This window comes from Onychomys torridus, chromosome 15 (genome assembly GCF_903995425.1).
Source record: "Onychomys torridus chromosome 15, mOncTor1.1, whole genome shotgun sequence".
NCBI lineage: Eukaryota > Metazoa > Chordata > Mammalia > Rodentia > Cricetidae > Onychomys > Onychomys torridus.
Genome location: NC_050457.1, coordinates 77,863,565 through 77,889,370, shown reverse-complemented (window position 1 = coordinate 77,889,370; position 25,806 = coordinate 77,863,565). Strand labels below are relative to the sequence as shown.

Below are 25,806 nucleotides of genomic sequence, written 5' to 3'. Positions count from 1 at the left end.
GGCCATACTCTTGGTCCTTGGACTGTTCAGTCTTAGCAAGTAAACTAGAAACCCACAAAGATAGCATAGCAGTTATGATGATAAATCGGCCTTATCTGAATGAGGAACAGGAAAGCTGGAATAATCCTGTGGCAGAACTGGAATAACTGTAGTATCTTGAACTGTACACAGCACACAGATCTTGGTGAAAGGATGGCCTGATGCATGTGAATGTGAACACAACAGGTTGGTAGTTGCCCCAATACTGTGCATTTCTCAATTCAGGAGCATTCCAATTATAAAAGCATCATAGAATTAGTATCCAGAATGAAGGAAGGCAAGTTTATAATTATAGGAGTAAGCACCAAAAGTGTTAAGTACAAGAGTCCAAGTAGAGGTCACAGACCAAGGACTTTATCACTTCAGGACCAAAACTTACTGGGGCCATTCACAAACGAACTTATTTGTGCAAATCCAGGGAGGTGGAGGTTCAACCGATATAAGCAAGTGGGAAGGAGGGAGGGTGGAGTACAGACTGACGGACAAACTCCAGGTTGCTTAAAATGTCACTTTGAGTTTCCGACGAGAACTTCACGCAGTTGGTGCACATCACTTTTACACCATTCTTATCTATGCAGACATAACGGGAGATCATCAACTCGAGTGAAGCTTTCACCACTTCCTATCCCAGGTCCAGGCGTTTTGTAAGCTTGGGTTGGCCCGGCGTGGTCTGCTCTCTTTTGAACTTATCCACCTCAGCTCCAGGACAAGCCCCGCACCTGGGCTGGGCAGGAGGCGGGGCAGGGTCGGGCTGAAAGGCGCGGGGTGCCGCTAGCAAGAGGAGGCCGGGCCCAGACTAGCCGCTAGGCCCTCCAGACGTTGCGTGGCAACTGACCACGCCTGCTAAGTGACTCAAAGACACGCGCTTCCGTTGTTTCCAGGAAGTTGTGGGCTCCTGGTCCTGCCCGGGACGGAGGCGGAAGCTCAGCGTTTGGAGCGGGGCCGCGTTACTGCTGTGCATCAGCCCATGGCGGCCTACTCCTACCGTCCAGGCCCGAGCGCAGGCCCTGGCCCTGCTGCCGGAGCTGCGCTGCCAGACCAGAGCTTCCTGTGGAACGTCTTCCAGCGGTGAGGCCGGCGCTGCCCCGTTCCTCCGGTCCTTGGGAGGGTCCTCGGTTTCCAGGGCCTACTCTCCGGTTCTCTCTGGCCTTCTTTCCCTCGGACCTCCCTTGCAGTCGTTCCTACTCCTCTCCATCCCTGGCTTCCTGTCATCTACAGTAGTACAAGGCTCCGGGTCATGTTGTCAGTTCCTTTTGCTCAGGGCTGAGGGGCGCGGACCAGCTGCCCTACAGGGAGGGTCTGAGGTGCTTGCTTTAGGATCGGGACAGATCTTGAGTCAGGAAAACAGCATCAGCAAAAAGAGCTGGCAACTACTGCAGCGTCTTCTGTCCTTGATCGTCCTTCTGAATCGCCTGATTGTCACCCCACCGACTTGTGGCCAAGGAATGACTTATTTGTCCTAGAGAATCTTTATCTAGTATGAAAAATATAAACTGGTGCAGGTGTAAATTTAGACGGACTTGAAGAACTAAGAGAAATTGTTCCTTAATCTCTGGCACACCTGGGAGCATGTGACATTCCAGCTGAGCTAAGAGAAAGGTCTGGCCAGAATAACATTCCAGACCTAGTGTAGGTTGATAGAAATGATGTTTTATTTTTCCTTTACTTTTCATCACCAACTTACCCGTAGGTCTTTTTTATTTTGCAGGGTTGATAAAGACAGGAGTGGAGTGATTTCAGACAATGAGCTTCAGCAAGCATTATCCAATGGTGAGTTGAAGCCTGATCTATTCACAATAAGCAGTTTCTTTCTTGGAATTATTTCCAAATAAGGAGATCCTGCGGTTACCAGTATAAGGTAAAGGTGTTTCTAAGCTACTGTGTCCATATTGTCTTGATTATCATTATTCTTGCCTCACTAAGCTCCAAATGTATGTGAGCCTCAGAAAATGCTTTCTGAGAAATGGGAGCCACAGTGTAGGCCTTGACTACCTCTGCATCAAAGGTCCCTTAGTTATCTAGAAGGCCTTTGACCTTCTTGGGTAAATCAATCTTAGCAACTCCTCTGAAGAGGATCATCAGGGACACTGAAAAATTGTCAGGTGACATTTAGAAGTAATTGTTTAGTTGTTGAACAGTCTCAAATGGTTCTTAAGTTTTTTTGTGGAAATATGTTTGCTGTAAGAACTGCTTAAACTCTGGGGCCAGTTTGGGAAATAGATATATGGCAAGTGATGTTTGCAGGATCATGGGGGGTATTTATGTAAATGTGAGGAACACTTTGTATCCCAGCAGAATTGAGAGGATTGTGGCCTTTGTATGGAGCTCTCCATGGAGTCATATTTTTGCTGGTGTCAGTGTTATTAATCTTTAATGGTGCCATTAGAGACATTTTTTTAAAAAATTATTTAATTTTAAGATTTATTTATTTGTATGAATGTTTTACCTGCTTGTATGTATGTGAACTAGGTGTATGCCTGCTGCCGCCCATGGAGGCTAGAAGAGGGCACCTGACCCTCTGGAACTGGAGTTACAGATGATTGTGAGCCACCATGTAGTTGCTGGGAATCAAACGTGGGTCCTCTGCACTGTCAACAAGTGTTCTAAACCTCTGAACTGTCTCCAGCCCCAACGTTTTTCTTCCTCTTTCTTTCTTTCTTTCTTCTTTCTTTCTTTCTTTCTTTCTTTCTTTCTTTCTTCTTTCTTTCTCTCTCTCTCTCTCTCTCTCTCTCTCTCTCTCTCTCTCTCTTTTGACAGTTTCATATGTTCTAGGCTGGCCTGGAACTTCCAACCCTCCTGCATCTAACTCTTAAATACTGAGTGCTGGTTTATTCTGTACTGAGCATAGAACCTAGAACTATATGCACAGTGGGCAAATACCCTACCAACAGAGGACATCCATGATCCTAGAGACATTTTTTCTTATTAAGTATCGTTTGTAATTCTTAAGTGGCTATCTTTTCTAATGATTATATTTAGAGCTTGTTTTTCCCCAGGTGAGCTGTATAAGCTTGGGAAGGGATTAGTTTCAAGATGTGATGAAAAATTTAAAAGGCTCAGTTTTGTTATAATGGGGATTATTTTCCTGTAATTGGCTGGATAAAAGGGAGAAGGCAAGTGCGATGCTAGATAGTGCCTCATACCCTTGGCATCAGAATTAAAGCCCTCTGCCATCCACTTATGCTAGGCATTCTTGTTTCATTTATATTTTCAGAGTGACCTTTAAACTGACATAATTTTTATTGCTTAACCTGTGGGGATCACAAGATGGTGTTGTTGAGGGACCACTTTAAATCCTGGTGGTTTTCTGTTGCCTGATGGTATAATGATGCTGTATAAATTAGCCACTGTGTTGTTTACCGTATTGGGAAAGTAGACTTTGACAGGTTATCAGGGAAAAATCAAAGTCTACAGGAGCAGCCGCACCCGTGTGGTATGAAGTATATCTTCTAGTGAAGAGAAGTAGGGTACCCTAGGGTCCATGGCAGCATGTAGGCAGAAAAATAGGTCCCTAGTGGTTTGGCTCATGTGTTTAGTGACCTACATCTGGTACAAACAAGGTAGAAAAGCACAAAGGCTTCAGAGTGAAAGGAAGTGACAGCACCTCAAAAACACCGGTATCACCTGCTCTGTGAGCAGTGATAGAACTGGAGTTTGTGCTCATTGATAATTCCAAATAGTCGGAATACAGAGAATAAAGTAAAATTTAATCATGATAGCTGAGAGGTAGAAAATAGACCGTAAAGATGAAAGGTTAACGATAAGCCATAAATTTGGATTCAAAATTTTTAGTAGCTAATGTGAAGAGGAGCATGTATTCAGTTAATATACAAACAAAAACAAATAGTCACTGAAGCCTCTTGGGACACATAGATTATTAAGCTTGTAGGTCTGTGCAAGGCCTTGCACACATGGGGCCAGTTCTTATGTTCCCAACACGAGCCAAGGCTTTTCTCTGTTTAGCTTGAGCACTGATTTCAAAATGATTCTGACTTGAATTGGGGCTTAGTGTCCTTCAGGCAACTGTTCAACTTCTTTCTCTCTTTTAGGAAATTTAATTAATATGTTGTGGAAAGAAATATGAAGTTAAAAATAGCATGGTTTCTCCCTTCAGTTTAGACCTTTTGGTTGCTGTGTACTTGACACCATACCAGGAGTGTTTGTGGGTACACTGGGCCTCTGAGATTTGTTTACATAGAAGTATGGTCATTGGACAGAAAGAACATAGAATGGGATTTGTTTTCTCATCCCTGCAACTGCAATGCCTGCTAAAAGCAGCTCATGGAAGAAAAAAATTGTTTTAGTTCACAGTTTGGGTTCAACCCATTCAGAAGAGGAAGGTTTGGTGGGACAGAACCATTTACTTCCTGGCAGCTAGGGAGCCTAAAAAGAGGAATGTTGGTGTTCCTCTGTTCCTCTGGCTGTCTCCTCTTTCCCTTTTATTCTGTGTGGACCCCACCCATGGAGTAGTGCCACCTACATTCAGGGTAGGTCTTTCCCTTAAGTTAATTCCATCTGGGCATACCCTCATAATCATGGAAATATATATTATTAATCTCCTAGGTGATTGATTTTTAAATCCAATCAAGTTGACAATGAAGATCAGCTACCACAGGATTTCTCTTACCTTTATGAAATAATGTATCACAAACTTTTTTGGGACTTCTTGGGTTATATATTAAAAATTAATTTTTCTCAAGCTCCTTTTTGGCCTGTTAATTTGTTGATTAGTCTTTTGTGAAGTGTAGCCCAGGCTGACTTTAATTAAAACTTACTGTTTAGTTGAGGATGATTGTGAACTCATAGTTTTCCTGCCTCTACCTCCCAAGTGCTGGAGTTATAGGCACTTGCCACCACATTTACCTCTTTTTAGTGCTTTTGAAGTAGATTTGACTTACCAAACATATTATTAGTGATTTGAGATGCATGTTTTCAGTTGTACTTTGAAAAGTCTTTTTTTTTGGGGGGGGGGGGCATTTTTCTCAATAGAGTTCTAGGATAAAAAAAAATGCTGAGGCAAACTACACTTACATATAAGTAAGATGATTCCCTGTAAAGTTATTATCTAATCACTTATGCCTTTTCCTCACCATTGGCCTAGTTCCATGGGTGACAGTCTTTGTTGCCCTGTGTTGGTGCAGAGGGAGTTTGAGATCTACTTATGTCTTTGACAGTTGGGTGGGGAGAATAACTCAATAGGCTGGATTTCCCTGGGCACTGAAAGTTTTTTTTAATGCAGGATCTCACTGTAGTATCAACTCTGCATCCTGCTGCTTCTGCCTCCTAAGTACTGGCATCCCAGGCCTGCACTGTCATGTCTTGACTTCTTTGCCTAGGTAGTTTGTGGCAGAGAGCATTATTTTCCTCTGGACAGCTGGAGCTTAGTGGCTGACTACTGAAAAATGATAGACTCTCAGGTTCAGGATAGTTGCTCTGCTGGTAGCCTGTGCTATAGTAGAGTATGTCTCTCACTGATTCTAGGAGCCCATTCCTGGTTTTCCACCCAGTTATCCCTTGCTACGTTTACTCTTTGTCCCCTCTGTAAAACAGTGAGTCTTGTCCTAGAGAGTTGTCAAGCCTGAAGGTGGTCTTTGGGACCCTGGGCACAGTCTGACATGTCTGCTCTCCCCAGAAATTTGCACAACTGAAGTTCTACAGAGAAACAGCGTCGAGCCTCTGATAGTTACAAATAGTTTAAACTTGGAAGTGTAGACTAGGTGCTGACCAGAAGTGCCCAGGGCTCCTAGAGGTTCAGGCAACCAGATCTTCTGGTGTCCCAGGGAGCAGGCCCCTGCTTGCAACCTCTGTTCCAGAGCAGGCTACTGACTCATGCACTATCATAGACAAGTCACTTAGAGCGTCTTACAAGTTTATCTTCTTTTGTCTAATTGCTATTATGTCATTTGTTTACAGGTACTTGGACTCCGTTTAATCCAGTGACTGTTAGATCAATCATTTGTAAGTATCTATGCAGACAGGCTAGGTGGTTGTTTCTGTGGGTGCTACTGTAACCCCAGTCATATTGAGTGGGCTCTTACGTTTCATCCTTCCTGCTTCTGTATTTCTAGATGCTTTCACTTATTTGTTAGTTTAAATTTACATCTTAGTCTGTCCTTTCCATTTCTAATTCAGAGGTTATAGATGCATAACATTTTCATATTACAGTTTTCTCTAAGCCTTTTTTTGTTATTTTGGTAGTATCTTTTAAAAAATTCATTTTTGTGACTTTTATTTAAGTATTATAAGTAATTGTCTTCTAAACGTTAAGAAATGCATTTATTTAAGAATTTATATATTAACTTATATCTACTTTACCTTGTGTTACTTATGACTTTGAAGTCTATAGGAAAGAAGGCAGTCTACATCTAATAATTCTTCTTGTTAAATTTCATACTTGTAACTGATTTCCTTCATGTTTTAGTTACTTTTCTTTGTTTTGCAAGCTAGTGTCTGGTTGAATTTAAAATGCATGTACCAAGGCCTGAGCTGGAGTTGGGTCCTCCTGGAAGATTTCCATCATTTCTTACCAGGATTATCAGTTTGGGTTCTCCCTGTGTCTTAGTTACTTTTCCATTGCTGTGATAAAACACCACAACTAAGGCAACTTACAGAAGAAAGAGTTTATTTGGGCTTACAGTTTCAGGAGGTTAAAGTTCATAATAGTGGACAGCCTGGCAGTAGGCAGCAGGTCTGGCAGCGTGAACAGGAACTGAGAGCTCACATTAAGAATTAAACTGATTTTTTTTTTAAATAAGAATTCAGATCTTAAAAATAAAATCCAAAGTTCCTAGGATAATAGATTAGGGCATCTTTTAATTAAAACAAGGCATTTCTTGCCCTAGGAGAACTCCTCTGAGCCTCCCTCTGGAGGTGTGTACTTGGGCAGTAAGTAAAAGGGTTTACTCTGGCTCAAGCCCAGGAGCTAGAATAATGGGGGACTTAACCTTTGTATACTATTTTATTTCTGATAAAGTGAGAGTACTTTTTGGGGGGCAGAGGGCGCTTTTGGAGTTTCTCTGTGTAGCTTTGGAGCCTGTCCTGGAACTCACACTGTAGACCAGGCTGGCCTTGAACATGCAGGAGATCTGCCTGCCTCTGCCTCCGGGGTGCTAGGATTAAAGGTGTGCACCACCACTGCCAGGCTGAGAGTACTTTTAGTGTTTCTGTTTTTCAGAACTTTCTGAAGTATAAAACATTGTGTTTTTTTGAAATTGTCTACCTTTTACATATCTGTGAGTGTGTGTTCTTGTTGCCATTACTTAGGGGCTAGTATTGGGTTACTGTCTTCTACACTCCCTCCACCCTAGGCAGGGATAACTAGACTTTTAGGAATCTTGTAATCAACAAACTAACCTTTAGCCAGCTGGTGGCTCCGTGCCAGCACCTGAAGGCCTTAGAGGTGATATGAAACTGTCAGTTCTGTACTGTGGTTGTCTTTTGCTGTTGAACATGCAAACTTAATGCTTGTCTGGTGTTCCTCTGCATCTCAGCTATGTTTGACCGAGAAAACAAGGCTGGTGTGAACTTCAGTGAATTTACAGGTGTGTGGAAATACATCACAGACTGGCAGAATGTCTTCCGCACCTATGACAGGGACAACTCTGGCATGATTGACAAGAACGAGCTCAAGCAAGCACTCTCAGGTTTTGGTAATTCACTTGTCTTTATTGTATAGCATATTTCATTTTGGAATATAGGAGTCTCTCAAGCTTTGTTTTACTCTGTTCAGTTTATTGATTTTTTTTTTAACCCAGTCCATGTGAAATTTCTGTTTATATTGTACAGGTTCATATTTTGATTCTATTTTTGTCATGAAGATTTATATGTGACATGGAGTCTTTCACACAGTGTTTCATCCAAAATGAGATAAGGGCTATGCAAATCATGTGCTTTTTGTGAAATGAGATGATATCATGAGCAAAATTGAGAATGTGGCTTTTGGAACAATTTAAAGTAGAAAAATAGAAATACAGTGGTGTGGAGAAGTTGGCAGCATATACGTAGCAGTTTGTCAAAGTACATGGACACAGTGATAACACTAAGAAACAATTCTATAAACAATAAAAATTTATCGGACAATCCAAATTTTGCTTCAGTGGGAAATTATGTGCCCATTCTCAAATGCATTTAGCACGTGTGTGCTTGGTGTGGGCTTAGGCATGCAAAGTGTGCTGTGTTTCTTATAAATATTCATAGTACCTGTCCAGAATGTAATTAGAGGCTCTTAGAACTAGCCTTGAGTCTGAGAGAAAACTGGAATTTTTACTTAGAATAGAATCACTGAAATGTTTGCATCCATTCTGTAACTTGTCATGATTATACCAAGATTCAAATCTGGAACAGTTTCATATAATACTTTCTGTTCTTTTGCCCTTACCAAGTCTTCTGTATTTTATCTTTTAAAAGATTGTTAATAGATGTCTTCTAGAAAAGTTTTATTAAAAATGAACTATAATCTAATGTATTGTGACTGTCTTGAGTTTTACTTTCCTAAAGTATGTTATTTCCTACTAATATGGCTTCTGTAATTCTGCCATTTCTCCTCCCAGCATGACAGTGACCACCCCTTCTCTTTCATCCTCTCCCTCTCACTTTGTCCTGGGGCCAGTTAGAAGCGTAAGTGCCCTCTGTGTCTTGATCAGACCAAGGGCATTTCAGAATCTTCTACAGGAAAGATGTTTGGTCAGGGCCCAGTGGGCCAACTTGGGCAGTGCCAGCATCTCCCTCTTCCAAACATTTCTCAGCTCAACAATCCCCTGTGAACTCTCCTGGTAGTCCTGCCATGGTTTTTCCTGTTTGTCCTGATAAATTTCTCTTAAGTGTCCAGGAAAAAGAAATGTCTCTCTGTCTGCATACTAATTTGGAATATTTTTGGTGGCAGCTGTTAGGAAGTTGGCTTTAGAAGCAAAAGTTCCTATTCTAACTCCTGAAATGGTTGTTGCTGCTGGGTAGACAGGAGCTTAGTAGAGAATAAGAGAATCTGTGGTGTTTCAGGCTAGCCCAGTGATACCTGCGACTCTAGTGAGGCACCTGATGAGGCTAATGATTCTTCTATTCACTGAAACCATTGCTACTAAGTTCTGTGGCTGGGTACAGAGATCTGGATGGGCATGTACACTGCCCTGTAGGTGTGACTTTGGCTACTTGTTAGTTACTTTACCTGCAGTAAAGCTGTCTGTTCTGGTGGCAGCACAGTTGAAGTGAATAATCCCCTTACCCCCAAACCCTGCACGTCTTTGAGCATCCCCTTTTCTATGTAGCTTCTGGCAACTTGTGTAGTTTGGATTTGTTGTTTGTTTGGTTTTTGTTGTTGTTGTTTTAATCATAAAAACTTAAGAAAGTATAATGAACCTCCACTTACCTATATTTCCAGCCATGTTCAATCTTGTTGCATCTGCTTATCTCCTTTATAGTGGAGGCTTAGGCAAATCCGAAGCCTGTGGCATGACTGCCAGGTAATATGGTTGCTTACCATTGACTCATTTCACAAGGTTACTGAGTTTTAAAAATGCTTTGTGTGAGTTAGGATTAGACAAGGCCCACATATAGCCCTTCTCATGCCCTTTGCTGGTTGGGGGAACACAGATTAGCACCAGGCAGATCATTCTACTAGAGATCACTAATTTCAGTCAGGCTGTGTGTGACTGCAACCCTCAGGAAGCACAGGGTTGTGTTGCTTCTGGTAGTGGAACTTGTTGTCCAGGTGCTCACTTCCTGGTGCTGACCAGCCTTGCCACAGATTAGTGGCCTGGACCAATGGTGTCAATGAAGTTATTTTTCTGGTGGCGTCATACTTTCTATTAGTTTCTAGGTAGAAAAGGACCTTTGCCTATCACCAAGGGTGTTGGCTATTGGAAGTAGACACAGAGTATTTCCATTTCCATTCAGTGAGATTCTCACACACGGGGCAGAGTTAGAGTAGATGTGTCTCCATACTACCTCACGCAGACCCTTCGGCCTTCTTGTGAAGACATTCCACCTGGTCTATCCTGAGATAGTCAAGACTGACTCCAGGGCATGTCCCTGGTTGAGAATTATGATCTGATCTTGCTATTTATGCAAGAGTGGTGGCCTCTAGGTGGCCTTATCCTATTAGATAGAAACAAGTTGGTATGCAGCCTGGCAGTCAACAGGCTGGTCTAATATGTGTCTAACTGGTCAGTCCTAATCAGGCCTCAGGGCTGAGCAAAAAGCACTTCAGTCCTAAGGCAGGGTTATTCTTTTTTATTTTTCTTTTTTTATTAAGAATTTTTTTTATTAATTTTACATACCAACCACAGATCCCCCTCTCTTCCCTCCTCCTCTTCCCCTCTAGCCTCCCCTCCCCCCAGCCACCTTCCATTCCCTCCTCTAACAAGGTAAGGCCTCCCATGGCGAGTCAGCAGAGCCTGGTACATTCAGTTGAGGCAGGTCCAGGCCCCTCCCCCTGCATCAAGGCTGTGCAAGATATTCCACCATAGTTAGTGGGCTCCAAAAAGCCAGCTCATGCACCAGGGATGAGTTCCCACTAGTTTGGTTTGGTTGTGTCTGTAGGTCTGTCTCCTCTCATCATGATCTTGATGCCCCTTGCTCATAGAATCCCTCTTTTTTCTCTTCAACTGGACTCCTGGAGTTCAGCCTATTGCTTGACTGTGGATCTCTGCATCTGCTTAAGGCAGGGCTATTCTTGTGTGCCCTTGTATTGAAGGAGCTCTTTTGAGGCCAGTTTACTGCCAAATTTTAGCCCCTCTAGGGAGCATTCTTTTATGGTTTACTTCTTTGTAGTTTACTTTGCTAGTTTATATGTCTTTTGTCTTTGCTTTCCCTACAAGAATGCCAATTGTCAGAGAAATTACAAGTTAATTCTAGCAGCAATGGGGTTGCTTCCATGCACAGATAAGATCTCTTATATATTTGTTCTCATTTCATTGGCCCTTTCCTTGTCCTGGCAGGAGGACAACAGTACCTGTCTTGCTCTGTCTACACCTGGGCCCAAGCTCTGTTCTTAGAGGGTCAGAGCTTAGCCAGAGCCATTACTTCACATGCTAGGTGTAAGGAAGTGAGACATGGGAGCTGTTTCCTATGGGCTATCTCTTTCAGATTTAAATTGGAGGTCCTGTCTTCTGCTTGATCTATAAGAAAGGGGGCTCCTGTAGCAGTTTTAATGTTACATATTTGTTTAGGTTCTAGAATAGAAGTTCCTGTTCCCACTCCCCGCAACTGCTCTGGAAGGTGCTGTGAACATATTTTTGTGTTTGAACATTTATCAATATAATGATTAATTACTCATACAGTCATTAACTGTGAGATTCAGATAATAGGTGTACTTATACTTAAAAGCTTCCAACAAGACTGAAAATCAGTAAAAATGTTTCAGCACCTGGATTTTGTCTCCTGCCTCAAAAAGGATACCATGGTCACACAGGTGACTAGGGAAGGAAACACATGAAGGGTGTCCTCCTTAAACATGGCCTCTGGTCATGTCTATATGTCTGGTGTGACCACACATCTTCACAGCTGCCATCCTCTGCCAAAGACCCTTGCAAACACACTCAGTAATTTGGAAATGGAATTATAATGCCAGGTCATCTGTTATTGATCCTAAACTCCATGAGGCCTAGTGACACATTACTGATTCTAACCTTTATAAGACTGATTAGCTGTATTTCAGAACCTTGATCCCAGATGAACTATTTTTGTAGGGGTCCCCACCAGGTACCTTCTTTCTTTATGTTGAGACACATGTAACTAGAGCCGTTAGGGATATTTTAGTTTTCATAGCATCTTCTAATGATGAATGACCTAGGACAACAAGTCACTGAAAACATTCATGTCTAGTTGAGTTGACATAGTGAGGAGTCTACTGGGTTCAGGAATACCAAGTCTAACTGCCTTGTGGGTGTTTTCTTAGACATAAGCAGAGTGAGTACAGTTAGCTAACATAAACCAGTGAGCTCATAGGAAGCAAGACAGCAAGCAGCACATTCTGATACTACTCAGACTTGCAAGTTGGTACTGTTATGTAAGATCACTCCACAGTTCTGACAACATATTTATATCAGAATATTGTATTTAAGTAGTATATTTAGTTTCCATAATGCCTTTCAGTAAGTTTGTACTTTTTTTTTTTTTTTTTAATCTCTAATTCCTACCTAGTCACTGTTTGATCTGAAGCCTTGGGGTCTTAAGAAGGAAAGCTTAGGCAATATAAGGTATAACTCATGCTTTATTTCTCTCCTAGCCTGTCTTGACTCTTATCTTCCCTCTCCAAGGCTACCGGCTCTCTGATCAGTTCCATGACATCCTTATCCGAAAATTTGACAGACAAGGACGAGGGCAGATCGCATTTGATGACTTCATCCAGGGCTGTATCGTCTTGCAGGTGACCAAGCAGCTTCATATGGGTTTGCTATGACATGCAGAGGTGGGAGTAGGGGCAGGAATGGAATAGCCACCAGAGTGAGAACCTCCCTTCTGTTTAAGTTTTGGAGCTAGAAAACTTTTTTTTTTAACCCTTGGAACTAGGATCATTTGCCTCACAGTGATGTTTCAGTAGTTGTCCCATAAGATTATAATGACCTGGAAAATGTTTATTTCCTATTAATGTCACAGCTGTTATGACATCATAGTATAAGACATATTTTTATGGTAAAGCTGGTATGATGAACCTTGATGCTAGTCATAAGTCTAGCAATATGTTTATATTATAGAATATAGTCCTTGGCAATAATAATTGACTTATATAATTGAAATATTATGTAATACTATTTATTTTTTAAAATAAGGTCTCTATATCTCTGGCTGGCTTTAAATTCACTATGTAGCCTATGCTGGCTTTGAAATTATCTTCAAAATAATAATATAGCTGTGAACCATATGCTTTACTGTTTATCGCTACAGTATATGTACCTTCTACTTCCTAAAAAAATACAAAGAAGTAATGGAAAGAGCATTCATTGTTATACCAGCATCAGCCTCCTATATTCCATCCTTGCTGTGACCCCTTGATTGTGCCAAACAGCCAGTCATTTGATGACTTATGCTATCTAGGCATGATAAGCAAACTCTAGGGTATGCAGTGCATGTTCCTGTCAAAGAAGCAGGCTCTTCTATTGCTTCTAGTTAGAGGTCCAGGTTCTCTAGGTTTAAGCTTTGGAAATATGGTACATTGATTAGTCCTTATGTATATTAAGATTTTTGCTATAGAAATTTTCAAACAAAAAGTAGCAACAGAGGTAACAGTATGATGATCAGACTTCACAGCTGTTAGCTCAAAGTGGCTTATATGTGACAGTTCCATGCTTTGGCCCCTTTTTCTAAAGTAGATTCAGATCATAGAAAGCAAATGTTTTCTCCATTAATACTTCAGTGGAACCTGTTGTTAAGAGGTAAGTCCTTAGAGATTGAATCTAGGCTGAGGTCACTTACGTTGGTTGCAGAACCACTGAGAGATGTGGACAGCATTAAGCCTTGAGATACAATGTAAAATTTTGGAAAATATTCTCTGAGTGTTGTTCTAGTTCAAAGAAAGTCAATAAAAGTCTTTCTCTGATTGGATTGCTAATTATAATGCTGCATGATTTCTTAAAAAGTGAATCTGAGGGCCTAGAGAGATGGCTTAGCAGTAAAGAGCACAGGCTGCTCTTCTAGGTGATCTAGGTTTGATTCCCAGTACCCACATGGTAGCTAACAACCATATGTGACTCCAGTTCCAGAGGATCCAATACCCTCTTCTGGCCTGCATGGGCAATGAGTGCACATGGTGCACAGACATACATTCTGGCAAAACACCCATACACATAAAACAAAAATAAATCTTAAAAAAGTCATTGTGGGTCTAATATGGTGTAGGCCTATAATCCTAGCTTCCAGGAGCCTGAAGCAACAAGATTCATGAGTTCTAGGCAAAGCCTGGCTACATAACAGTAAGTACCCTGTCTTAAACAAACAAAAAGATCTTGGCATGTCACCCCCTGTTCTTCATCCTGTTGGATAACTGGTCTATTAGTATTCATCAAGTTTCTGAAAGAAGCTACCTCTGCTACTACTCTCTCATGAGGTTAGGGATGCTTACAGTGTTCTCTGAGCACTTTAAAACGAGATTTTTAAAGAAATAAAGTTAGAGTTCACATTTATAAGTAAAGTTCTGATCCTTACATTTCTGGATATGCAAAGGTTTGGGGTTTTTTATTTTTTCAGCCTCCTGGGTAATCTAGTCAAGTCCAGAAGAAGCTCTCCACTCTGTACACCTTGTACTCTGTTGGTATTGTCTCCTGAGGGGTGGGGAGTTTCTTGGATCAGTTTTACCTTTGGGAAAATGAGTGAAAATGCTAGAAAGGTGGAGAATCTAAAAGGAATGAGAACAATGTATGATATAGGTAAAAGTTTCCTCAGAAATGTGTTGTTTTTTTTTCTTCTAAAAAGCCCAGGCTGGCTTTGATTTTTTTTTTTCCCTGTGTAGCTGAGGGTGGCCTTCAACTCCTGGTCTTTCTACCTCCACCTCCCAAATTCTGAGATTACAGACTTGAACCAGCACTCTCAGTAATTCATTATTCTTTGTGTTTTGCTTTATGGTGCTGGGATTGAAACCAGAGCCTTGCACAGGTTAGGCAAATTTACTCTCTTCTACAGGAATGTGAGTGGAATCTGGGCATGATAGCACCATGCCTTTAATCCCAGCACCCAGTGCTCTGGAGGTAGAGGCAGACAGATGGATTTCTGAGTTCAAGGGCAGCCTGGTCTGCAGACCAGGCAACCAGAGTTACATAGTGGTTCTCTGTCTCAAAAACATAAAACAAATAACAACAAAATAAATGGAATAAAATGGTCTTGCTCATCTACTTCTGACCTGTCTGGGTCCAAAGTCTGCTGGAGGGGAGATGGGCTAAGGAGCCTGAGCCCTGCATGATGCTTATACACTGCATGTAGTTGGCTCTTTCCCCACTGGGCCCTTCAACACATGGGCCCTTTGGGCATATAGTCAAGATTCAAAATGTCTCTGTCCAGGCTACACAAACTAGGTCCATGAGATGGTTGTGAAATGTGAAGAAGGGTCTATGTGGTATATAGTTGGCTAGGCCTGCCATACCCTTTGTTGCCCATAGAGGCACTGACTAGAGGTGCTCAAGACTACCCCTCTGCTTTCCTTTATGAATGCCATTGTAGTATCCTTCTAAGAGATGAGGGAAATGCATGTGCTTCTGAGATTGGGTCCCCAAATGTCCTTTTAAAATGTCTTTTATGTAAGTATACTCTTCTGTTCAATAAATTCTCAATGTCTATGCTTCTCCCAGAGGTTGACAGACATATTCAGACGCTATGACACGGATCAAGACGGCTGGATTCAGGTGTCTTATGAGCAATATCTCTCCATGGTCTTCAGCATCGTATAACCAGGCCCTGTGAACAGCAAGCACAGCATGCAAAGACTGGAAATGCCAAATCCCTTACCTGTGCTGAAACAGGGCACAAGTGCAGTTAGATGCTGTTCTTCCTGTAGGCTGTATAATTACTACCTTGGGGACCTGGCTGTACATATGTGAATAAGCTGATTAGTGATTCTGTAGTGGCACCCTAGCTACACTGTTATAATACAAACCTTGCGTTTGCTGACTAATTGTGCCATGAGGTGAAACCTAATAATGGTTCAGGATTCAGATCTCAAACTATCATGTTCTCTTCTAGATGTCTGTAATCCTGTTGTTGAAATGCTTTTATTAGCCAATAGGATTTTAAAATAATATGGAACTTGCACAGAAGGCTTTTCATGTGCCTTACTTTTTTAAAAAAGAGTTTATGTATTCATTGGAATATGTAACATAAACAATAAAGTAATGATATAGACTGTTGCCTACTCTTGGCTTTTTTTTTTTTTTAATAAAACAGGTGGAAAAAATGTACCCATTTTTGCTGCTCTAGTTGGTGGTATGGACCTGGGAGAGTGGGGCCTAAAGTGAGGCAGACTAAAGTCTTATGCAAGAGCCAACTTTATTTAGAGCATAAGACAATTTACACTCTGAGGGTTAAGAAGAATCACATGAGTAAGGTATTCAATCACAAGGACAAGTCACATGTGGCAAAAACATGTTTTCCATAGAGGCACATGAGTAACAACAGCTGAAGTAAACTCACTCCCATCTGCCACACCTGGGAGGAGCATGAATACACACTCTAAGAACGATTCTGTGTTTTGAAGAAACAGATCACAAGACTCTTGTTCTCTTGGAGTTTTCTCACAAGCACCCGGAATTCTCACGTGACTCCATTCTTGTACTGTGTTCCAACATCTATGTCCCTAAATTCACTGTCTCTCATGTACTCTCCTATATGAAATTATGTTCAACAGACAAGCAGGACAGATGGGTTAGGAAGATGAGGTTTTAACCAACCAGAGATAAGAACCATGTTACATTACCTTATACCAGCTCTGGGGTTAGGAACCCCTTCATGTCTCCAGCTTGTTAACTCTGCTTAAAGGAAATAGATTTTGCTTTAGGAGGCATAGGAGTATGAAGACAATTGGGTAGGTGTCAGGGATAAGAAACATCCATTGAGGTCCTCTTGACCAAGGATGACTCTGAGGGTTTGTTTCCTGTGGTATCTGGTTTATAGGACCACAGAGGGAAGGGGCTACATTCTGTAGTGGCAAAGTTGTGTTGCCTCTTGGGCTTTGACCTTGTGATCCCATATGGGAATCTCTAGGTGTGCTCTAAGGATCCACCCATGTCAGTCATCTCCCAGACATTGACCCACACTAGCAAATGACCCTATTCAGTGAGGTCAACCAATACACAGTGACATCAGTGGTATAAGATGCCACCATCTGGGTTAAGGCTACTACTTGGACTCTCTTCCATTTATAGCCACCAGTCATCTCTGCTCCCTTCCAGTCCTGTCTGTAACCATCTTACAGTCTCAGCTGGCAGGACCCCAAAATCCCTGTGCTCACCTGTTCATGTATATATACACCAAATATGTGTACCACATATCTGAGTACCTGCATTGCATACTTGAGCATTTTCATGGCATACCTTAGTGCCTGCACTGCATACTTGAGTACCTTTATGTGGGTAATTTGAATGTAATTGACCACCATAATCTCAAAGAGAGTAGATGTTGTTTTTTGTTGGAGTAGGTATGGCCTTGTTGAAGGAAGTTTGTCAATGTGGGAGCAGGCTTTGAGGTTTCCTGTGCTCAGGATACCACCCAGGGCCTCAGTTGAATTTCTGTTGCCTTCAAGATAAAACACTCAGCTTCAGCACATCTGCCTGCACACCACCATGCTCCCTGTCATGATGGTAATGGACTGAACCTTTAAGTGAGCCACCCTAATTAAATGTTTTCTATATAAGAGTTGCCATGGTTAGGGTGTTTCTTCACAGCAATGAAAACTGTAACTAAGACACTATATCACACTTCTGAGTACCTGCATCAACAATACACCTTAGGTCCTGCTCCACAGTCCACACCATACAACTGAGAAACTGCTCTACATATGTGAGTATCTGATTCCTATAATTGAGCACTTGCACTGTGTGTCTGAGGACCCACCCAAAGACACCTGAGGCTCTGCTGAACACATCTGAGTACTTGAATCCACACACCATACTTGAGTCCCTGCTTCATATGCCTGAATACTTGTACTGCACATCTGAAAGCCTACCCAAAACCTGCACTACACTCCTGAGTTTCTGTATCACATATCTGAATACCTTCACTACATGCCTGAAAACCTACCTGTTCCACATACCTTCACATGAGAATGCAGTGCCTTGATTGTACTTGTGTGAGCTTGTACCATACACCTGGGAGTGTACCACACCCAAGAATGAAGTACCTGTGCCACATATCTGGGTGTGTCTGTGCCATAACCCTGAGTAGAGTACCGGCTAGGGCCCAGTGCTGTCATTAGGAAGGCTTAGGCTTAGATTCTTGACCTGAGCTGGGTATGATTTGGCTGGGTAGCTTTCAGAAATTCAAAATGGCCTGTAGCTAGGGTTCCAACTGAGGGAGGCACAGCGCTAAGTGAACTGGGGTCTGTTTGTGGAGTGGGGACTTTGCTGTTCTTTCAAAGGCCAGGGAAGGAAGTGGCTCATGGTATGTAGGAGGGCCAATAGCAAAGCAGGTGCCTACCTTAAGAGAATCAGTGCTCTGTGCCTCTACTACAGACCCCAGCCCTTAGCAGAGAAAGCAAGGATGCCTGCTGTAGGAAAACCATTGAGCTGAAGAATGTTTATCTTCTATGCCTCCATGGGCTTGCTCAGCCTGGCCACATGGGGGCAGTGCAGTCATATCACAGCCGGGACATTTGCAGAAACAACAGAAGCTCTAGGGCTTGCTAAAGTGTGGGTGTCTAGAGGGAGTTTTCTGTGGGTTTGTGTCCTTTGCTACTTCCTTCTTGTTCATTCAGAACTGATTGTTAGGAAGTGGTGAATGGATAGCTGGTGAGGAAAGCATGAGTGAGGAGCTGCCCACGGTATGGACAAAGCCCTGCTAAGGAAGAGGCAGCCTTGGAAAGGAGAGACCAGGATATCCACCCTCCACCCATGCTGACCCAGCATATGAACAGTATTCACATGATTAAACACTATATAACTTTGCATGGTAAGAAATTTCTTGAGATCCTGGAGCTGTTACTCAGATTCAAACCAGAGGATCCTACATAAAAAATGGTTAAGGTTGTCTGACCCTCCAGATGAGATAGTGACCACTCTGGTGACAAGAAGTAGATCTTGAGCCTTAACCTATAATCATTTTTACTAATAGTAGGAAATGTATCTTTACCTCTCTTCTACTCATGGTAAAGATTGGGAATACCATCATGTCCCCAAGGACAAACTAGCCCCTAGTCTGTGTCTTACAAGAAGAAATTTCTTTTAAAACACCATACCCATGACCTTTGGAAAGTTACTTGTCCTTTTCACATCCCAGTAGCTTACTAAAAGATCTCCCCTTTCTTCTGTTGAGGACAACCTGTCCTCCCACTATCAATGCTGTCTCCCATTTTCTTGAGAAGATTCTGATGAAGCTTTACCTTGAGGTTGGGGAGATGGCTCAGTGAATAAAGTGCTGGCTATACATGATGAGGACTTGAATTTGGATTCCCAACATTCACATGAAAAGCTGCATGTGGTGGTGCAGGACTTCAAATGCTGAGAGGGAAAAACAGGAAGATCCACAAGGCTCACTGAGCATCTAGTCAAACCAATCAGTGAGCTTCAGGTTCATTGAGAGAAAATAAGAGGAAGAGACTTTATATCAACTTCTGGCCTCCATAGGCACACATATAGGTGTGCATCCCAACACACTTATGTGCAATAATACACACCACACAAACAAAAGCACCCCTATAGTCTTTCAGCTAGGTAATGACTTCCTTGCCCCTACTATACATGTGAGCAGGTACAGTGGGAAACAAGAAAGTTTTAGGATAAGGGAATATGAGGGTACATCCTGAAGAATGGGGGCTCCAGGGTAAGGAATGTTGGATTTGCTCTACCTGTTGTGGGCTCAGTGCCTAGGATGCCTCTGCCCTAGTTCTCTTTTGTGGCTCCACATCCACAGACAACCCAAGCAACCTAGGCTTCCCTGCCAACCTAGAAGGAGCTAGGAGTGAGCCATCCTGTTACAACCTTCTCACATCTTTCCAATTTGAATATAGCTTGTGCTAATGAGTATGCTGGGAAAACTGCAAGAGAATTTGATGGATGTCTGATTCTCCACCAGAAGCTTCAGGAAACTGACACTATGCCTCTAGCAGTTGGAACATCCATACTAAAATACAGCAGTGCAAATGCTGAGTCCTGCAGCTCCATGTGCAGCATCTGGAGCTCTTTTTGGCATTATCTGCGCTCTAGTAGCTTTGGATAGTTCTGTACTTCCAGATCTATTTGCCTGTGGCAATGTGACCCACTCACCTATAGCTTTCCTTAGTAAATGTTCCACATTTCTGACATCTCCAGGATTCTGCTACTCCACTACAATTTAGACTTTCCCACCCTAGGATGGATTCTTAGGACCTCCTCGTGGGGAATTAGCCTAGCTTCAACACTTTTCTCTAACTATGATGCAAGCCTCACTGACACCACCACCAAGAAGACACCTTAGAGCCCATTTAATCTATAATTGTTATCTCAGAGAGGTGGAAAAAGACAGTCATCCATGAAACAGAGTCAGCTTCTAGAATCACAAAATAGCAAACAGCTCAGAAATTAGATGTAGAGCAATATTTGGTGGAAATGGGTTAAGAAAGAGTGGATTTTTTTTCCCAGAACTCAGGGAGAGTCTGTGTTAGAGGGGCCCACAAAGCACTCATTTATAGATAATGGTCACACTAGGGCACTTTGATCCTTGGGGCAGAAAAACTCCCAAGGCTTCTGAGAGCAGCAGAGGTCACAGGAGACCAAGACTTGGAAAAGCTATATTTCCCAGCATTGACACCAGAGCTAGGATAAGGTGTATGCAAGGAAATTGCTTTCTGTCTGGGCCCTGTCCTTTCCAGGCATGTGGTCAGATGATCCATAGACTTTCCTGGAAACGTTTTTGTTACTTCTTTATCTAGGTAACTTCTGGAAGGTATGCTCCAGAAAAATTCAGTGAGAAAACAAAAACTAAACCAAACCAAACCAACAAACAAAAACCCAACTATGATTCAGATAACAGAGCAGGAGGACCAGTTAGACAGCCAGGAATCAGGGTGAGCTTTAGAGGGAAAAGTTCTTGGGTGGGGCTAAGACAGAACCTGATACTGGACCATGAAGATTCACTGAGAAGCGTTTGCAGAGCTCTGGGATATGGGAGGACAAAGGCTGACTCAGAAAAATAAGCAAATGAGTCACTGCTCTGTCTGCAGTGTCTGTGAAGGGAAACAAATCAAGAAAACCAGCACTCCCCTCTCCACTTCCAACACCCCCCTCAACTGCTGGCTTTCCCTTCTTTGTGCTAGGCCCACAATGTGTGTCTTCCACTTTGGGCTGAAGTGCACAAGATTCTGCCCTGGGGCAAAGCGTAAGTCCAATAAGGCTTCTGCTAGGAGAACTTTTTCACTGAAATCAGTAAAGACAGAAAAGGTTTGTGAAGGTGAAACTTTCAGTCATGGAAACAGGATCCTGAGGAAAGTAGAGGCTCCAAGAGACAGCCAATGCTCGTGATCAGAGTGGGAGCCATGTCAAAAGCATGCTAGAGTAAGCTATCAGAGGTTATGATGGAGTCAGGCCATGCTGGAGCAGACCGATGTTTGACATCTTTGCCATACCAGAAAACTACTCCTGAACAGTGCCTGTCTACCATCTGGTACTTGTTGTCTATCAGGTGTGGAGTCCTCCTTCCTCACCTAGGTTATAACACTAGTATATAGGGACAGGGCTGTAGCCCACCGCTTAGTGAAACTCACAGGGCTCGCAGGAATGGATCTTTAGATTAGGGCAATGTCAAGACTGTGGGTAGGGATGCCAGCATCAGCTTCATAGCTAGAGTCTCCCAGATGTAGTTGAGGTTTGCAGAAGTTTGGCAGAGTTGAGACAGGCTATATTTCTGACTCATCTGACCCCTTTCAGAAAATGGAGTGAGGGGCTCTTCTCACTCCCTGTGATCATCTCATACCTCAAGCTTTCTAGTAGTTTCTGTTCATGTTGGACTCTGGTATAGGAAATTGAAAAAAGTCTGTTCCCTGTTTTTGTCATGGAGATAATGCCCATTGAGATGTTGGTGTGTGTATGAGAGAGGAATGAAAAGGACTAGGAGAGCTGAACTTGTACATTGATATTAGGTTATATGCACTGCCATGCTGAAGATCTTAAGACTTAGGTACATTTTACTTACTCAGCGTCCTAGCTAGTGGAGCCTCTTGTACTGCTTTGTCTCTCAGATACTTCCTACAACCTTTTCTGGGCAGCCTCTACTCTATATCTCTCAGGTTGCAGCTGCAGAGTCCCAGAGAACTGCAAGGGCAGGAAGTGTGTTCAGGGAGTAGGAAGCCACATAGCCCTCCACAGTGCACATCTAGCTGGAATCAGTTTGTGATGCAGGTAGGTTCGTTGGGAGGGACAGACTTCACAATCACTGGGTAGTAGGAGCTTCCCAGAGTCTTTCCATGCAGTACTTGGATCCTTTGCTGTCTTTCAGGAAAAAAGGTTGAAGGAGACAGTCATAAGAGAGAAAGAAGCTTGATACTAAGTGACTGCTGTGAAGAGAGCAGCCTATGACTGTGCAGGGTCCTGACCTGGCATCAGAGGTCTTATTACTTTTCTATGGCTATGAAGAGACACCATGACCAAGATAACTTATAAATGAAAGCATTTAATTGGGGGCTTGCCTATGGTTTTCAGAAGGTGAGTCCATGACCATTATGGCAGAGAGCATGGCAGCAGGCAGGCATAGCACTGGAGCAGAAGCAAAGAGTTTACATCTTGCAGAGGTGTAGGCATTGAGAGAAAGCGAATTGGTAATGGTCTGAGTTTTTGAAATCTCAAAGCCTACCCCAAGTGACACACTGCACATCTGACAAAGCTGCACATCCTAATCCTTCCCAAAAAGCTCTGCCAACTGTGGACTAGGCATTCAAATATAGGAATCTATGGGGCCATTTTCTTTTCTTTCTAAATTATATTAATTTATTTATTTCACATCCTGACCACAGGTTCCCTCCCCTCCTCTCCTCCTCTTCCCTCTCTTCCTCCCTTCCCTCTCCCTCCATTTACTCCTGTTTCTGTTCAGAAAGGGGCAGGCTTCCCATGGGCATCAACAAGGCATGGCATATCACGTTGCGGTAGAACTAAGCTCCTCCCCTTTTATTAAGGCAGGACAAGGTGACCCAGTATGAGGTTCCCAAAAGCCAGCCTAAAGCATTAGGGACAGGCCCTGCTCCCACTGTTAGGAGTACCACAAAAGTAGACCAAGCTACACAACTGTCACATATATGTAGAGGGCCTAGGTCAGTCCCATGCAGGCTCCCTGATTGTCTGTGAGCTCCTATGAGCCCAGGTTAGTTGTTTCTGTGGGTTTTCTGTGATGTCCTTAACCCCTCTGTCTCCTACACTCCTACCTCCCTCTCTTCAGCAGGATTCTCCTAGCTCAGCTTAGTGTTTGACTGTGGGTCTCTACATCTGTTTCCATCAGTTACTGGATGAAGGCTCTCTGATGACAATGGGGATAGTCACCGATCTATGAGTATAGCAGAGTATCATTAGGCATCATTATGTTGACTTTTTTTTTTTTTTCACCAGTTGTGTTGCATTCTATCCCAGTTCTCTGGGCCATCCAGCCTCTGGGTCCTGGCACTCCAGGCAGTGTCGGGGTGGGCTCATTCCTGTGACATGGGTCCCAGGCTGGACCAGTCACTGGTTGGCCACTCTATGGGGGCCATTTTCAAACCATCACAGAGTAAAGCACAGTCCTGTCTGCCCAGTTTAGAAGGGTGTGAATGGGAGAGGCCAGAGGCAGTTGAAGTCAACTACCACCAAAGCTCAGACACAGAAAAAGCAGTTTTGCTCTTCCGCACTTCCAAATGTCTCTGTCAGGTCTAAGAGCTAGATTTGGCCTTGGGTACCTTCCAGGGGCCATCATCCTCTGGGTGGTGTGGCAGCAACTCTCTGGAACTGCCACACCCAGAGCAGAGTTCCTAGGGCTGGCTGTGATGCCTGGGGTTCTTTATATTCCCAAGCCCTCAGCAGTACTCAAACCCTCACATACAGAGTCAGAGGATAGGAAGTGGTTCAATAAAAGGGACTGGAACCCAATAGGTAGAAATCTGAATGGGGGTAGCTCAGTGGCCTGGCATCTCTGATTCCAGTTAGGGGTCCTGACTGGAGAGAGGGCAGGGAAGAGTTCTGGAGCAGAAGGCTCCCAATAGTGTCTTTTTTTGCAAGGCGGAAAGAATATGCTGTGGTTGAGGAGTGGTCCATTTGAATTTTGACCATTGTGGGAAGGGGCGGGTGGTCATATCTTCCAGGATGCAGGAACCCTGGACAGCCATATAAATGGAATTTGTAAGTGTAGACTAGTCTCTGTGTCCAGGAAACACGGCTGAGAAGACCAGGGTCATCTTGATGTGGAATACCCTAAGACTTGGGGCTCCTAATATGGGTTGCTCTGTCTTCTGTGCCCTTCCTTTTGAAGGGTCATCTTTACAGGACTTGAGACTATGAGAACAATATGAGGAACATCTGAGATTGACAACCTATACCTCTGAAGGTATCAAGGACCAAGGATTCTGCTCTATGTGGGTAGAGCAATTCTCAACTACCATGCCAGTCCAGGAATCAATAGTGAAGAGTCCCCTTCCTGTTGATTCTGAGGGACAAGGTAAGTGTGGTGGGACTTGTATTTGTCTTGCAATGTAGAGGTTACTTTCCCTTGAAGGGAGAGTGAAGCTCTTTCTAGAAAGTTCAAAAGGTCCTGAAAGGTCCTGAAAGGGACAGCAAAGCCCAAATTCTTAGGGTACCTATGGATGCCAGTTCCCCCATCATCTGGCTATGCACAGCAGAACCTCTCTCCTCTGCCTCTCAGATGCCACCACCACTTCATTATACTTGCAGTTCTATTTTCTCTAGATTACCAAAATACTGCATGCCTGTTAACAAAGCTATACAAGAATCACAAACATCTTGAAATTTTAAAAGAAAAACAAGTTTGCAATAACCTCAGTTCTAGCAAATCAATTTTCTTTTCTTTTCTTTCTTTCTTTCTTTCTTTCTTTCTTTCTTTCTTTCTTTCTTTTTTTTTTTTTTTTTGAGACAGGGTTTCTCTGTGTATCTTTGTGCCTTTCCTGGAACTCGCTTGGTAGCCCAGGCTGGCCTCAAACTCAGAGATCCGCCTGTCTCTGTCTCCCGAGTGCTGGGATTAAAGGAGTGCACCACCACTGCCCAGCTCAAACCAAATTTTTCTATGCATAGTTTACATTACAAAAACAGATCAAGATATAATTAATGACTTAAAAAAATGGTAGTGTAGCTGCACATTATTTGATGCCCAAACTCAATATAAATAGTTACCCAGTCACTATTCCTGAGCCTATTTTGTCTGTCAGGCAGAGATGTTTACAGACTAGAGAACAGAATACACCCTACCCCCATGTCCCCAGATTTACTGGTGGAATTTACAAACTAGAAGGTGTCAGCTGTTCAGTTTCAGAGTTGTGCATGGAAAAGTCAAGGTATTTTTCATCTCTCAGATCCCAGAACTAGTCCCTTGTGTCTCACAAGATTCTATCTAGGGAAGGGAATGCCTTCTGTCCAAACAGCCAGTGCAGAGTCGGGAGCAAGCAAGGGTAACCAGAGAACCTTAGCCAAGAGACAGTGACATAAAGGTGTGTTGCAGGAGCTGGAAACATGGACAGAGTCAAAACAGGACTGGCTGCCTAGGTGGAAGGCAGAGATGAGGACTGGAACATGAAGGGCACGCTGCCCACATGGAGAACTCCAGGGACTCCAAGAAAGTTATCTTGTGCTTATTAGCAGGAGTCCTGATACCTAGGCCTGGTGGGACATTAGAACAGGTCGGTTTAGGGATGAACCTATCCATCATGTGGTGTCCTGAAAAGCTTCAGATGAGAATGTCGCCCAAAGACCACAATGTGCATAATAATATATCTGTCTGTCTCATTAGGTAAATTCTGTGCCAGAAAGTAACAAACTAATATTTTATTTTTTGCAAAGTATAAAAATACTGTATCTTTAATCTTTTTTGATTCTCCAAACAACTCCATAGAGCATGCGAGGAGGGTCACCCTAAATCCAGGTTACCTATTCTGATCTCACCCTCGGGCCCTAGGGGCCAAGGAGTCCCACAGCT

General features: G+C 43.0%; 1 protein-coding gene across 3 annotated transcripts; it reads left to right on the top strand.

The window, feature by feature from the left end:
• Window positions 1-850: 850 nt before the first annotated feature.
• Pdcd6 (programmed cell death 6) lies at window positions 851-15,871 on the top strand. Of its 3 annotated transcripts, none has more exons than XM_036207137.1 (6): window positions 851-1,107; window positions 1,748-1,809; window positions 5,953-5,997; window positions 7,530-7,580; window positions 12,291-12,400; window positions 15,312-15,871. In XM_036207137.1, the coding sequence occupies exons 1-6, from the start codon at window positions 1,007-1,009 to the stop codon at window positions 15,408-15,410; spliced, it is 468 nt and encodes a 155-aa protein (XP_036063030.1). In that variant the 5' UTR covers window positions 851-1,006; the 3' UTR covers window positions 15,411-15,871. The 3 variants fall into 3 exon arrangements, with proteins under 3 accessions (XP_036063030.1, XP_036063029.1, XP_036063028.1); XM_036207136.1 differs by having other exon boundaries at window positions 860-1,107; window positions 7,530-7,682; XM_036207135.1 differs by having other exon boundaries at window positions 867-1,107; window positions 7,530-7,688.
• The last annotated feature ends 9,935 nt before the right edge of the window (window positions 15,872-25,806 follow it).